Raw genomic sequence first — 15,730 nt, 5'->3', positions numbered from 1 at the left:
CAAGGGGCTCAGTTAAAAGCACTCACCTAAAAATTGCACTAGACTAAGACCGTAGTGGATACAGAGTCCAGGTGACTGGTTTAACCAGCTATAGGAACCACACAGTATATATAATGATACACTATAGTTGGTGGGATAGGATTGGGGAAGGCTTCTAAGGGGAGGTGGGGGATGAGAAAACATGATCAAAAATTGTGTGGAAAAAATGGATTTAAAAAAAGTTGAACTAGAAGTTTTTAATCCTTTTTTAAACAAACTAAGATTTTTTTAAATATTTATTTGTTTGTTTGTGTACATGGGTAGATGTGAGTTTGTATAGCAAATGTGAGGAAGTCAGAGGACAAATTTCCACCATGCGGGTTCCAGACATTGAATTCAAGTCTTTAGGCTGATCCAAAAGTGCTTTTACGCACTGAGCCATCTCTCTGGCCCAGAATGTATATGGTCTTACCTGTAAGTTTCTCAAAATAATGCAAGTAAATACTAGTCAGATATACCTTGTTTACAGTATGTCTTGAAAACATGTGATAGGTGGAGCCCTGTAAAACACTTCAAGGTCTGGTTTGGTTCCCATGCCTTCAGTGTAGCCAGGTGATCTTGAAAATGAAACAAGAGAGAAAACAGAGTTCGATAGGTAAGAAGGTGGGGGTTCTAAGAGGAGTTGGGGAAGAGGGAAAACACGGTTAAAGTTAGTATTTAAAATTTTCATGTGAAAAAAGAATTGAGCTAGAAAAATGTCAAAGCCAATCAAGGCACTTGCACCAAGCCTGAGGGCCAGAGATGGGAGGAGGAGAGAACTACTCCTGGAAGTTGTCCCGACTTCAGACTCAAACAGACACAAAAATGATCATTTTTAAATGTTGAATCCTTATGAAAAGATATGTCCAGAAATTTTGGCATACCTAAATACATAAAAGTTTATAAATCCCTCTTGTAGCATGTGTGTGCGTGTATAACATATTGTTTGCGTGTGTGTGCATGTTTATAATTTTGTCCAACTCTTGATGTTCATCTTGACATCAATGGCTGTGCCGCGTCTAGAGCCACTTTGAGCCGTGTCTATGGCAGGACATGCAGCACAGTCCGGAGGAGAGGGCAGGCTGGCGGGTGCCGTCCGTCTGTAGAGGCAGCTCGTGAAGTGCCCTGATGGACTTTTCAGGTAGACTGTGATCTGCTGTGTGGCACGGCAGCCAGAAGAGTAGTAACTCGCTGTGCTTCCTCCCTCTGCAAAATCAGTTCAGTGTACCTTAAAGTAAACACGGCGTTGGCACTGTGAGTGTTTTAACTTTAGCCAAATGCCTACCTGACAGTAGTTAGGGTGGTTACCTTTAGGGGCTCCAGCAGTGAGGGCCGGGGTGCAGGTCAGTGATGGAGCGCTGGCTTACCATGAGTGAGGTCCAGGGTTCTAACCCCATCACTGCAGTATGAATAAAATAACTCCAGGTTTGTCCTTACTCTCTTTATTTTAAAACTTTGAAAACACAGCTTCTGGAAAGAATAATAAAAACCACAAATTGTTGGATGAATGACTGAATTCTTGAAAGAAATCATGTCTTAACTTTTACTCTTTTGTGAGTCGGGATATGAAAGTGGTTGCTATCATTAACTCCGTTGTTAAACGCCCACCGTGTTCCCAGGGCTGGGCTTCACACGCACCTTCTGTGAACTAGCGTCTACTACCTGCCTGGGAGGAAATGATAGGAAGTCCCACTGTGCACAGGTGCTTTCCTGCTCTTGTCCCTGGTATTTAGTGTTCTTACAGCTCATGCTCCAGCTACAGAAACTGATTTTCAAAAAAAAAAAAAAAAAAAAAAAAAAAGCAGGTTTTAAGACATTCGATGTCAGAAAAGATTTCACATTCCTGTAGGAAAAACGATGCAGACCTCCTTAAAGACACAAAGCTTTAAAACTCTGTGTAGTTTGCATATCTGTTACTAGAGATTACAAGAATCTTGCGATGCAGACTCCTTCTTGGAGGGGCGTACTTATTGGTACTACTTAGCCATTTTAGTAAATGCTTACTGTTTAATCATACCTTATTTCAGAGTGGCCTTCAGTAGTCTTAAGTCATGAATGTTTTAGGTTATGAAACTGAAAAGAATTTAGGATTTACAGAAGTGTCAGTTTTTAGCTCTACAGTGATGAAAATGTAGTTGCAATTAAACAAATTTAAAATAATTTTAAACAAAGAGGTAGTTAGAAGGTAAGGTTAAACAAGACGAAATGATTCAGGGGTATTTTACAACGCAGCCTTCATTTCAGGCTGCAGTGTAGAGTGTTCTTGTGAGATCAGGTATGGTGGGGCAGCTAGCCCTGCCTTGCTGTGGCAGCGGCGGAACACAAACTCTTTCTTTCTGCACTAACACTGCCTCGCCACCACAGCCCACTCTAAGTAATTAAATCAGTCCTTTGTACTTACCGTATTCTCCTCTAGTGACGGTACTAGATCTGATTATATGCTTCATGCATATTCAAAGTACCGCACTGACAGCTCTTTAATGAGCTCTTACTTAATCAGTATGAACAATGTTCATCTTGTTCTTTTTTTCCTCATGCATTAGAGCTAGGAACAGTTGGGAAAAATGAAACATCCAGCATTCATTTGAAAAATATATTGTACTTTGAAAAGTGTCTAAGCTGAGGAAGTTGCATTCTGCCCTTTAAAAGTCTGATGGACAAATTGGATTACTAGTATTGGATTAAATAACAAATGGTTAGAGGAGAAATGAGAAAAGCTCGCTGTGATCAGGGGCTTTAATATTTTTTGTTGCTTATAAAGCTAAAGGGGTCTTTAACCAGTTATTAAAGTCAGGATTAATTTGTAATGGTTCAACTTGCTGGCTTTTAAAAGCTTTTAAATTTAAAATTTTTAAAGCCCTATAAACAATAGTGTAGGAATATGTTAAAAGAAACTTTAATTTTTTTATTATTGGACTGACTGTAGATTTCCGTCACTGTATACTACCTTAGATAAGGATTAGAGATATAGAATTGATTTATGTTTTTTTCAATGACTAGAAATGAGCTGTATAAGTATGTCTTTAAATATTTGCTAGGCTTATTTCCTTTTGAAATATAAGGTTCTTTTATTATTAGTTATTTCCTAAGAATTATGGGGATATTTTTGGTTCTTACCTGGAGATACAGACATGAATTAAAGAGAAAATAACACAGTTCCACATTGATATTGTTAAACTCAGGAAGCAGTGTTCCACTGAAGAAAATGATGCCAGTGTCAGAGAAGGCTGGCCGCGTCTGGCGTGGCCTGAAAGCCTCAATTATAGGTTACGTGAAACTCAAAACAAAGTTTTCATACGTCTGTATCTTTAGAAGCCACCTGAATTATGAACACAAGGATTGGGTCTTTAATCAGAAAATGAGATATCATAAAATCTACACCTATTAATATTACACACATGTGTCATTTCACTGATCAAAACGCTTTCATGGGGAACAATTGGCCCTTTTCCAGACTGCAAGCTTTTTCTCAGCTTTTTCTTTTTACTCTTTCTTCTTTTGTTGCTACCCAGGGATTTGTGCCTATCGCAGCCTGTATCACATGACCAGTGTCAAGACATCACATGGTCCAAAGTGAATACAAAACCAGCTACCCTAAAGGAGAGATTAAAAATACTGTAAAACAATAAAGACTTTTGTTCACACTCTGAAAGAATCTATCCTAAGTCGGCGTCACACATTGAGTTTTAACAAGATGTAGCGGTGGTGGACATCCTCGCTGTCCTCCCTAACGACAGGCAGCGTATTCGGAAGCTGGTGCCAAGATCCTATGCACAGGGATCTGCTGTTGATATTTTAAAACATTCTTAAATTTGTATTAATATGGAAATAGTTTAATTATGGCATTTCCATAAATTATAAAGTAAATATTAAGACAACATGACGAGAAGCACAATAGGTTATCATATACTATCACTTCACTGGGGTAAAAGAAGTTTGTGCTTGTGTCTGATGGCCATGGCAGTCTGCGGGTCAGGAGAGCGTGTCTGCTTCTGGAGGGAGGGGCTCTGAGATGAGGAGCCTGGGTGCTGAAAGGAGCCTCTCTAGATAGCTCTACCTCTGTGTTGAGGGCGATTTGTAAAGAGACTCAGTGGGTACTATCACACTGGAAGGGAACAGTCTTCAGACTAGTCTCCGCAAGGATATTTAGCTCTTTATTAGGTGCTTTAATTTACCCCATGAATGCTGTGCAGAAATGTAACTGTTCATATTAAATAATGGATTAGCAAAGTAATAAAACAACCATGGGTGGAACTTGGGAGAAAAGGGTAAAGGATTACAAATTTGACATGGTATAATTTAAAAGGAAAGAAATATGGCCCCTCCCCCTCCCAAAAAAAAGGTATTTTTCGTATTTTCCTTCAGGACACATGGGACCTTGGGACCTGCATATTGCTGTATCCAGTCAGTGTCAGAGCTGCGCTGTGCCATGTCACAGTCCTGTGTGGGAGCAGTGACAGGGACGCCTGGAGGGTGTGACTGATGTAAACTGTCTGCACTGGAGTTGCTTCACAGTCTAAACAGAGACTGTGTCATCAGTGAAAGGCTTTTCAATGTTCGGTTCATTGTAACAGTTCTCTTTTCCACAAGGGGCTGTAGGTCATGTCTTTACAGTGCACGTAATAAACTGTAGGTAGTGCATCTTGTCAGAGTCAGCAGTTTCGGAGTGGGCTATACACAGATGGCACCTCACTTTCCAGGAGGAAAATGGGAAAGGAAGCTTCCACGCCATCTCTAGGCTTCTCTGCTCTCCCTGGTAATCTTACAATTCTTGTAATAATTTTTTAGTTTTGAAAAAACTCGTGACCATATGTCTGTCAGCACCCTGAGTTCCTCGTTGAAACATAATAGCAAATGAGGCTCTGGGAAGGACTTAAAAGGTGGCGCACTTTGTTGATGGTACTTAGTGTTAATGTGATCCACAGGTGAGTTCAGGGGGCTGAAACACACTCCGCACAAATACCAGCTCTGGAGGGTTGGCTGCCGAGTGTGTAAATACTGCTTCTGCTTCCAGGTCTTGGACTTGAGTCTTGTAAGCAAGAGACTGTATTGTTATATAACTACTCCCTTGCTAGCATTGGAGCTGCTGGAAGACGTTTTCAAGTGGAAAAGTTGTGCTGAAGTGTTCTTTAGCTTCTGGGTGTCACATAACACTACTCTTTCTCGTCTGTAGGAAGGAACACAGAAGAAGAGGAGGCCGTGATGCAAGAGTGGTTCATGCTAGTTAATAAGAAAAATGCCCTGATCAGGAGGATGAACCAGCTCTCTCTGCTGTGAGTGCTCAGCCGCACACTGGCCATCTCAGGCTGTCTCTCGGTGCCTTCTTTGGGGGTTAATATTTACTGAGCTTAATCTTTTTTTTTTCTTTCCTTAGAAAGCCAACATATAAAAATGTTCATCTGAAAAGTAAGAATTTGCAGGTGGACTGATAAGACACTGGGGAAAAACATGTTTTCTAAAGTCAAGGAATAAGTCACAATTTTGTGTATGAATTAGTTTTAAATTTGTATTTATTGTGTGTGTGCGCATGTGCACACACACGTGTTCATGTGTCCGTATGTCCATGTGTGTACATACATGAGTGTGGAGGTCAGAGGACAGCTTTGTGGAGTCAGCTCCCCCCTTTCACTTTTGTGGGTTCTGGGGAACCCATTCGGGTCATCAGGCCTAAGGCAAGGATCTTTACCTGAGGCGCCGTTCCCAGCCCCCAAATGTTCTGCTTAAGAAATAGATCCTTAGTGCAGAAGAGGATTAGTTTTCACTTGGGACTAGAGGAGAACCCTCAAGGAAAGTAAAATTGAAGTTTGTTTTCTGAATACTAAGTTAAAAAATGAAATTCTTTTTTAAGGAAAAAAAATACACTGGTTATCTATAGGTGATGTTAATATAAACTTCGGGATAAGAGCTCAGTTACCTAACAGGGACTTTCTGATGAGTGTGGTGTCTGAGGTTCCATGAGCCGAGGCCGAAGGCGAACGTCCGGGTCTCAACACCTAGTTCATTGTAGAAGTTAGAGTCCACTCTTTCTTCTCTCTGGCTGGCTGTGTTCCTAGAGGGAGCCTGTGTTAGCACCGTTTACCATGCTTTCATTGGAATGTAAAACCCTCCTTTTGTAACTTCTACCTTGCCTGAACCTGGAAGAGGGTATCATGAGAACTTTGTCCGTGTATTCAGCATTCTCTCTGGTAGTACACGTGTGTTTCTTCTTTTCACGTGACGTTTTCAATAAAAGAGTACTTATTGTGAGCTATGAATATTTTACAATAGGTCCTTATACCTGACCCTTAAAACAAGCAGCACTTAGGAGTAGGACTGCTTGCCTTCGCAGTATACCTGTGTGTCATTCAGACCGAAGGAAGAAAATAAAACCCTGGAAGCTTTCAAGTGACGAAGGGTTTCAGTCTGTATATCATTTGTTCGAGTGGCTTAAAGTTAAATAGAAAAGTCAGTTATGACTCCTAAAATCAATGTAAACTAAAGGTTCTTTTAAGTGTTTAATGATTTAGTAATTAGCATATTGATGAACTTTTTACAACTTGCCTAGGGAAAAAGAACATGACTTAGAACGAAGATATGAACTACTGAACCGGGAACTGCGGGCCATGCTAGCCATCGAAGGTGAGAGCTGGGTGGGGGTGAGGGCTGGGGTGAGGGTGGGCATGCTAGCCATTGAGGGTGAGAGCTCACTGGGGTGAGGGCTGGGGTGGGGGTGGGCATGCTAGCCCTTGAGGGTGAGAGCTGACTGGGGTGAGGGCTGGGGTGGGGGTGGGCATGCTAGCCCTTGAGGGTGAGAGCCCGGTGAGGGCTGTGAGGTGTCAGCTGTCAGTGGAATTTAACGAGTGCTGTACACATCTGGTTTGACTAGGGCAGTTGAAATAGGTACCTACAGGAATTGCACGTATGCCTTGAAGACAAAACAATATTTTAAAAAAGCACGAAGTTAATTTAAATTACCAGTCATTATGTTTGTTCTTAACAGAATTTAACTTTTGAGTTCATAAAAATAAATTTCTCTAAAATGTATGAACTAATTGATTTTAGCTACTTTTTATTTATGTGCACTTTAAAGTTACTTCCATGGGAGTTTTAGTAAAGATTTATTGTTCTAATTATTGTCATTAGGGTGCTTTTATTCTACTCTGTTTGCTTTGGTTTTTGGTTTTTATTTATTTATTTATTTGTTTGTTTGTTTGTTTGTTTATTTATTTATTTATTTATTTAAACAGTGTCTCACTCTTTACCCTGGCTTGGCCTACAGCCTGTCCTAGAATTCAGTATGCAGCCCAGGCTGGTTCCCATCTCGTGGAAGTCCTCCTGCCTCAGCTTTCCAAGTGCTGGGATTACAGGTGTAAGCCAGCCTGTTATGCTTCTTAACATTTCACTCCTGCTAAGTAAATATTTGGGCAGTTATTGATGTAATAGAAAATGAAATGCTTGCACCATTTTTGTTAGCCGTTGAGACGAATGGTGTAGAAATCCTGTGCACAGGTCACGGTGCAAGTGAGCCTCAGCTAGCCCAGGGTTAGCATCTACTATACATTTTTAAGTTCTGGAGTGTTTTATAATGCTCGTCTTACATCTTTCAGTTAAAAATGCCTTATAGTTCAAAGATTTTTGCTTAAAAGCTAATCCTTTGGGCTCTGTAAAATAGATCTTTTGTCTAATCAATGCAAATTGATTTTCCTGTTCTATATTGACCTCTTAACCCATTGACTGTCCGTGGTAATTCCGTTTTCACCTGATAAGGTACCTGATCCATAAGTCAATTCTAATTAGTTCAGAAACTAGAAATTTAAGTTTCTAAGTGAAAGCCAAGTGAAGACTTACATTCTTAAAATATTTTAAAATATATTATTCTAAAATAAGGCCTATTTATCAGTGACCTTGTATGTTATAGAAGCTTTACTTTAATTACTTTTATATCTATAATCTCATTTGATAATATCACTGATAACATTTGTATATCTTCATTTAAAAACTCAATTTACTTTGCTTTTAAAAGCTTCACATAGCTAATTTCTTTCAAATGGCTAGCTGTATCAAATACCATCACTATTACATTTTTTAAATTATTTTAGAATTTTTGTGAAATTTACCACTAAGATAAAATGCCCAAGTACACCAAATGGTATTTTTCCTTTAGATAAACTTTTTCTAGTTATAGTATGGTTCTAAAGGAGATCAGAAAGCTAAATAGTTGAAAAGTAGATGCAGCAGTTACTATATAAGTAGGATATATGTATAATGTATCTGTATATAATATATAACTCATTATACAGTATATTCTTTATAGATTCATTATACATTACACTCAATGCAAAGTAGTCTTAATTTGTTTTTATACCCATCATCTTCTGTATAGAAGATAAATTGTCCCTAAAATACAGCTTTATATGGTATAATTGGTTCTTAGGGCAGAGATGAAATACTGTTTTTATTCCCCAAACCAGTATTATTACTAACTATGCATCTTATAACCCCCTACACATGGAGAACATCCCAGTTTCATTGACCATCTGTATGTGTAGGCTTAGAATCTGCCATGTTTTCTGCCTGAGGTTCTTACATAGAGGAACAGTAAAAGCATTTTTTTAAAAAAGACTTTAAATGCAGCTATTAGTCTTTTGACTCTCCACCCTATCCTTTCCTCTCTAACATACAAGCATTTTTAATAGCATTTTCCTGTATGTGACTGTACCTCACATCTCTGTGTCAGCTTCCCATTAATGGAAAGGCGGGGGTCTTGAGAAAAAGATTACATAGAGACACTAAGAGATGCCTATCTCAGCAGCCCGAGCGTGGACACACGTGTGCTCCACCACCTTTTCAGATCCCAGAGCAAAACCTGGGAGCAGACAGCAATAGTCCTATGTGTTTTCCTTCATTTACAGATTCACTCCTCCTCCTCCAGCATTTCTCCCTAGGCATAGTTCTAACCAGAACCTTCCCAAGTGACTCTTGTGTTCAGGGCAGGCACCAGCAGGGAGCAGAGAACAGTAGCAGCCATGGCACACTGAACACTCACAGTGTGCTTTGAGAGCAAAATATTATAATAGTACTAGTGATAATCAATCCATCCGTTCTTCTGAGAACCCGTAATCACTCTGGCCCTGTCCTTCCTCTTTCCTGAGGGGTCACAGCCTGGGGTTGCTGCTCTGCTGAGCTCAACTGTAAGGCCCCCTCAAGCTAACAAACGTCTTTCAGATACTTTTTCTAGTTTTCGTAGCTGTTGCTCCAGATTATTTAATGCTCCCTCGGGAAAGACAAATTCATTTCTGCACCCGTTGGGGTGGGCTTTTTAGAGCAGCCATGTTCATTTTCTGCACAAGAAATGGATCTTCTCTAGGATTTGTACATCTTGATTTGTTCTTGGCTTAGAGCTTGAAGTGGGTGCTCTTCTAAAGGGATTTATGCATAGGTTCACTATTTTTGTAGTTATGGTTTATATGATAAGCTTTTTATATTTAAAATCAATATGTAATCCTGTGGAGGAGCTTATCCCCTAAAACCCCATTTGTAAATCTATCTGAGCTTTGTTACACAGCACAGCCACAGTCTTCCGTGGATTGATTAGGCTCCACAGTGGAATCCTATCAATGGCCTGTTCTGATGATGAGGCAAACTCCTTCAGGATTGCTAGTTGACTGGAACTAAAGATAAGACTTGACTGCAATCCCCCAATGTGCTCTTTACAAAACTAGTGTTAATTTTCATCAAAGTGCCAGCCTTATTTATAGTGGAAAGTCTGAAGATTTTTACCAGAACTTTAGGTCTTTCTGTTAAAGTGTTTATAGGTGTTCCTTTTGCCCTTTCCCCCCATAGTAATTATCAAATTCAACAAACAACTGGAATCGGGGCATGAATAATTTGCCCTATATGTGAAGAAGAATTTTTTCCCAAATTCACAAGCAGCTCGGTTGAGATGGGCATAAACAGCATCTCCTCACTTCAACACCTTGGCTCAAATGCAGCATCAAACTGTTTGTTGTGAGAGGCTGTGGCTTCTGTAGCAAGAGCATGCTGGAATCTTGAAATCAGCCAGAGCCCACACAGTAGTTTGTCCAAGCTAAAGTAGCGCAGCTAGCTGGTTAGCTGTGACTGGGGCTGAAGGTGCACACGCCTTCATTCAGAAACTACATGTGATGCTTAAAAGGGTTTTTAAATCTTAAGCTTCACATACCTGCTAATCTTGATCAATTTTGAATTTAATGCTTTTAATGATTAAAATAGTTTACTAATTTGTCAATTGGCATTCATATATATATATATATATATATATATATATATATATATATATATACCTATATAAATAAAATGTTAGTATGCAAGTGTATATGTGCATATATAATATAATTCATTCCTACTGTAGGAAAGAAAATAAAAAGAATGTAGGTTTGTTAGTATAAAGGCTATTTATTGCCTTTATACCTATGTGCTCTGTATTTGGCTATTAAGATATTGAACACAGTAATAACAGTTAACGGCAAAAACTTTGAATTTTATGATACAATATTTTAAATGCTGATATCAGTTAAATTCGACTCTCAAAACTGTTAAAAATTACCTAAATATTTTCCAGTTTTAAATGTGTTTCCAATAATGAAAAATGTTTTCATTGAGTTAGGAAAAACACTGAGTTAAAAAATTAATATTTCAGAGATTATACAACTTTCATCTATTCATATTGTTAAAATTTAATTTTTCAATGTTAATGAAATCCTGGCATTTAAAATAATTAAAGCATTTTTAAGTAGTCAAGTTCAGAGGTGTAATTTAGTAAGAATTATGTATTTGTTATTAAATTATTTTCTTGGTTTAAGTTGAAATTTTTTAACACATTTTTGTGTGTGGATAAAATGTGCTTCCTGGTTGTAAACTTATCAAAATATTTTAAAGCAAAGAGTTATGCATCTTACACCTGCAATCAGAATTTCCTATTAATTAAAACTCATTTAATAAGTAAAATTTAGTCCTAAATTCAGGATCTTTTTCGGATTAATATTTCAAGAACTACAATTACATAAAACCAGACTAAAATGGACTATCTTCAGGACCTTCTGGTCGCAGAGTCTGTTGTTAGCTCCCTTGCTCTAGGGAGTAGGAGCAGCTTCAGAACAGAGAAGGGAGGAGCAGTTCCAACATTCCTGTGTCCAGAGGAAAACTGTAGTGGATGTGGCTGCTCTGCACTTGGTTCATTGTTAAAATCCAGACACAGCTTTCCTTAAGAGTCCTACTCTTTGGATGAGAGTATAGTCATAATCAGACATCGAATGTATTTCTGTTTGTGATGTTTTGTGTGGAATGTGGGTAATTAGCATGGTGTGTTTGGTATATGTATCTTGTGTTTGAGCTTATGGAATGAACTAGCTTTTCCCAGCTTTGCTAACCTTTATTGCACGATGATGCATCTAATTTTTAATTTGTAAATACAAGATAGCATTCACTGTGGCACCATTTGCTTTCATAGAGCTGCTGAGCAGTTTGCTGTCTTGAATAAATTTTGCTTTGAAGAGGGGGGAGGGATTTGAACCAGCACATTCTTGGGTGGTTAGTGAAGACTCACATGGTAACCAGCGTAAGCATTGTTAGGTTTATCTGAATAAGCACCAGCCATGTGAGTTCTAACGTGATTGCCCAGGGCAATGGAGAGAGAAGAGAGAGCCCCGAAGGATTGCACTTCTCTGGTTTTTGGAAAGTGTATTTGCTGGGGGAGGGGGCTGTAAGAGGCAGTGGCCAGGGTGCCTCTCCCCTCCTCAAAGCTGGGGTCCTGTTTCCCTCCCGGTCCTCATTTGTTCTGCTATCTCCTCATCATCTACTTCTTCTTTTCATTGTTTACCTTCCTAATGAGGGAGGCGGGGTAGACTGGGGCTTGATTGACAGCTACAAGCCCTTACAGTCTGGCCAGAGAGCAGTTGGCTTTGGTTTCAAAAGTGTTTTAAATGTTAGATTGTGGTCCTGTTTTTATCAAGTGAAACTGCTGCTCATCTGAAGGAAATTATCAAAGCTGAAAGGTTAGGTTACGTATATCACTGGGTACTAAACGGCATAAAAATGGCCCCTCACCCTAGAAAAAGCACTGCCCAGCGCATTTTCCGACCTTTAACATGGAGTTTCAAAAAGAAATATGTAATTTTCCCTTTGCAGAAGTGCTTCGGTTTGAAGCCACCCAGCAAATGTCTCCAAGAGAAAACTGGCTGGGATGGATCGCGAGCTGCACTGTAATACTGCAGAGCAAATTTAGTTTTTTACTTCAAAGAAAAATGCTAATTAGCCGATTCACTACTTTTAAAGTTATTGTGAAGCATATGGCGCCCAGTGTGAGATACATCCAACTGCTAAAATAGAGCGGGGAGGAAATTAGCGAAGAATGGGCTGTTTGGGGTGAGAGTGGGGGTGGGGAGGAGAGTAGGTTCTCAGGCAGATTCTCCAGCCCTTTCAGAAGGATTTTATCGCCCTTCTCAGCTTCCCCGCCTCCTCGTTTACCCACTCCCCCTGCCCCAAGCCCTGGGCCAACCTCTTCTGGACTCCAGCTCCCCTCCCCCACTCCGCCTGAATTCAGGTGCCTGCCTCCCGCCTGGCCACCGACTCACACCTGGTTTCTAGCAGGCTCCTAGCCTGCGGAACCAATCTCCAATAAGTATTTACAAAGTAGGGTTTGGGGCGTGAAACCCTGACCACCTCGGCCAAACTCCCCCAGCAAACACTTACTATTAGCCGAGTTAATGCGGTTTGCTGAGATTTTTGGAAACTGGATTAGGCGGGAAGGGGAGGGCAGGTTCCCAGTGCTCTGTGCCCTGGCGGGTGGTAACTGGCCTCCCGCCCCCTGCAGACTGGCAGAAGACCGAGGCCCAGAAGCGACGGGAACAGCTCCTGCTGGAGGAGCTAGTGGCCCTGGTGGACAAACGCGACGCCCTTGTCAGGGACCTGGACGCCCAGGAGAAGCAGTGAGTGGGGCTGTGGGGTGTGGTCTAGGGGAAGCCACCCGCCAAGGGAACAAGAAGTTTATAGAAAGTTAGTTCGTTTCGGGGATCTGAGTGGACAGGTGCCTTTGTGTCCCCCATTGCCGCCGGGAATCCGGATAGCTTGCGTGTAGAGCGGGCTGCGCTCCCCTTCAGAGGAAATATAATTTTGTCTTTCCTGTTTGTCTAACATCCAGGGCGGAAGAAGAAGATGAGCATTTGGAGCGAACTCTGGAACAAAACAAAGGCAAGATGGCCAAAAAGGAGGAGAAGTGTGCTCTTCAGTAGCCTGCACACCAGGTCTCTCAGCAGCTTAGCCTTAGGTCTCCAGGCCAGGGACAGACTGGTCGACTTAAAACTTTTTAACATTTTGTTTGACTGGATTGTACTTCTGGACCGCCACCCCTTTCCCTCCTCTCCAGATAATATACAAAACTCCAGATAGCTTTCAGGATTCTTTGTGAGTTAACCATGAAACCATTTTTGCAACCATGTGAAGTAAATTTGCACAGACACCTTGCGAATGACCAGTGATGGAGATGCTAACTGTCCAAAGGGGGAAGGCTTCCCTCATCACTTCCCTTCTGTCTGGGATGGGCGAACATTTGAAACACGTTTGTTGTAGTATTGTTGGTAATAGCATAATGACAGTGGGTGGGGGGCAAAGGGGAATAAGAAAATGTCATGAATGATTTTTTTCCAATCCTGCCGTATGTAACACTGTTACTGGAATCTCATCGTTAGATCATATTCTGTATATTGACGAAACTGTGTCCATTTGCCAGTGCGGTTTTCTGCAGCCGTTTGCATTTCACATAAAGATAATAAAGTTCCTCTCTGCTCTCCTCAGAGGATGGCCCTTTAAGGGAGCCTGAGATAAACCCTGTGCTTTGAAAGGTGAACTGTGAGAATGGCCCCAATAGCAGTGAGCAGTTTACAAAGACAGTTGTATCATCTGACGATGCGCCATCTTTTTCTCTGAATAATTATTTATTACATCTTGCTTGGTTCCTACTTTCCATTGGGGCTCAACATTGGCTCAAGAATGCTGTTAATATTTATTTCTGTATTGATGAAAGTCTGTCTTGGCACTACAAGTAAATCTCCAATTACATCTCTAGCATAGCACTGTGTTTTGTGAAAATGGTTATGTTTATTTATTACAATACTGAGTCATAAATTTTCAATAAAAGCAGAAACTTTCTTACCTTAAACCCTGCTATGTGTTTTCCTTGCATTGAAAACTCAACTGAAGTCTGTGTACCAGTAAGATTCTCCACGTGGAATCCGGCACAGGACAGTGGACTGTGTTTGGAACTGACAGGGGTCCACAGGAACTCGGCTCACATAGAATGCAAATCGCAAAGTCATTAGACACATTCTCAGAGGGTGTAAACTAGCCTGTCCTTTGGAAAGGGTCGACTCTCTGCCATAGCCCAGGAGATTTGTGTGGTTCCACGGCACTGGGGAAACACAGCACATCATGATGGATTTTCCAGTGTTACTTTTAATTGCTTTGGAGTCCTATGTCGAACTGTGTCCCACCGTAACCAGCAAGTCTGTAGGTGCTGAACCGAACGGGAGGGGACTGTAGTTGGGGGAGGGGTTGTGCAGATACACGCCTTGGAGATGGAAGAGAAAGAAATGTAACAATGTCTGTGCGCTGGGTAAAAATGGACTCTTCTACACTTCTACCCTGGGTGTCCGAACAAAGAAAGCCCCGTCAACAAGTCCTGAAACTTACGGGAAACACTGGCATTTACTTTAGGCCCCCCCCCTCTCCCTCCCCCTCTCTCCCTCTTTCCCTTCTCCCTCTCTCGGTGTCTCTTTGTTTATTTCTATCTCTCTCTCACACACACACATATTCAGGCTCTTACTTCACTCGAAAAGTATGCTGCCATTTGCCATTTCCAATTACTCGTCTTTCAAAATGGTTAAAAAAAAAAAAAACTTGCCACAGAATTCCTTGACGGCAAAGAATTGTTTCTTTTTCTTTCTGGCGAAAAGTTATTAGAACTACGTGAAATGGGGTCTTTGTCCTCTTAATGAGAAAGCAGAGCAGCAACTTGCTGCTCTTTGGGGAAAATTCACAATTCCAAATCCAACCCAGGTAAACCGGTACTCGGAAATCCACCGCCCGGAGCATCCTGGGGCTCCGTTTAGGGTGGATTCGAGAAACCTTCCCTTTCCAGGGGCCTCTCCTTTCCCCAAGCCTCCCCAGATCTGCGAGGTGACAAAACTCCCCTAGTCCTAGATTTGCTAGTGATTGGGGGCCCCCTCCTGCTTGGTTCCCAGCCTCGCGGGGGTTTCCCTTCTCCACAGCGCCCGAACGCCCCTCAGCGGCGGCGGAGCACGGACTGGGATGGGGGATAGGGCCGCAGCCGGGGAGTCGCGTTGCCAAAGCTCTGCACAGTGCACGATGGCGGGCTACCTAAGGCAAGCTAGCACCCAGCCCGCCCACGGACAGAGGAGACCCTGAAAACCCGCTCAGTGTGAAGAGACAATGGGTCGGGGGTCGTGGCGAAGCAAGCGTTTGTGGAGAGCGGGCACAACTTTCTCCGGGCCGGGCGTCCAGGCCCCAAGTGTTTCTACAATCTCTCCACTCTCCAGTGGGCATAAGGTCATTTGGTGCATCCAGGCGTGGGGCCCGCTCCTGGCTGGTGGGCCTTACGCCGAGACAGCTTCCCTCTTCCTCCAACGCTGTCCCTGATTTGCCCTGGCTGCACAACTACCCTTTGAGGGAACCGTCGAAG

The 15,730-nt window shown here is 41.6% G+C and overlaps 1 protein-coding gene across 8 annotated transcripts in view; it reads left to right on the top strand.

The window, feature by feature from the left end:
• Positions 1-14,191, top strand: part of Ehbp1 (EH domain binding protein 1) — a 250,966-nt gene extending 236,775 nt beyond the window's left edge. For all 8 annotated transcript variants that reach the window (XM_038320910.2, XM_038320899.2, XM_042054614.1 and 5 more), the window contains 4 exons: positions 5,192-5,291; positions 6,563-6,636; positions 12,848-12,962; positions 13,175-14,191. In XM_038320910.2, the coding sequence (XP_038176838.1) occupies positions 5,192-5,291; positions 6,563-6,636; positions 12,848-12,962; positions 13,175-13,265 (380 nt within the window). In that variant the 3' untranslated portion in view covers positions 13,266-14,191. The remainder of the gene's footprint in view (positions 1-5,191; positions 5,292-6,562; positions 6,637-12,847; positions 12,963-13,174) is intronic.
• Positions 14,192-15,730: the final 1,539 nt, after the last annotated feature.

This window comes from Arvicola amphibius, chromosome 1 (assembly GCF_903992535.2).
Source record: "Arvicola amphibius chromosome 1, mArvAmp1.2, whole genome shotgun sequence".
In the NCBI taxonomy this organism is placed as follows: Eukaryota; Metazoa; Chordata; class Mammalia; order Rodentia; family Cricetidae; genus Arvicola; species Arvicola amphibius.
Note: the sequence above shows the minus strand (reverse complement) of the source record. Positions and strands in the feature narration are given on the sequence as shown.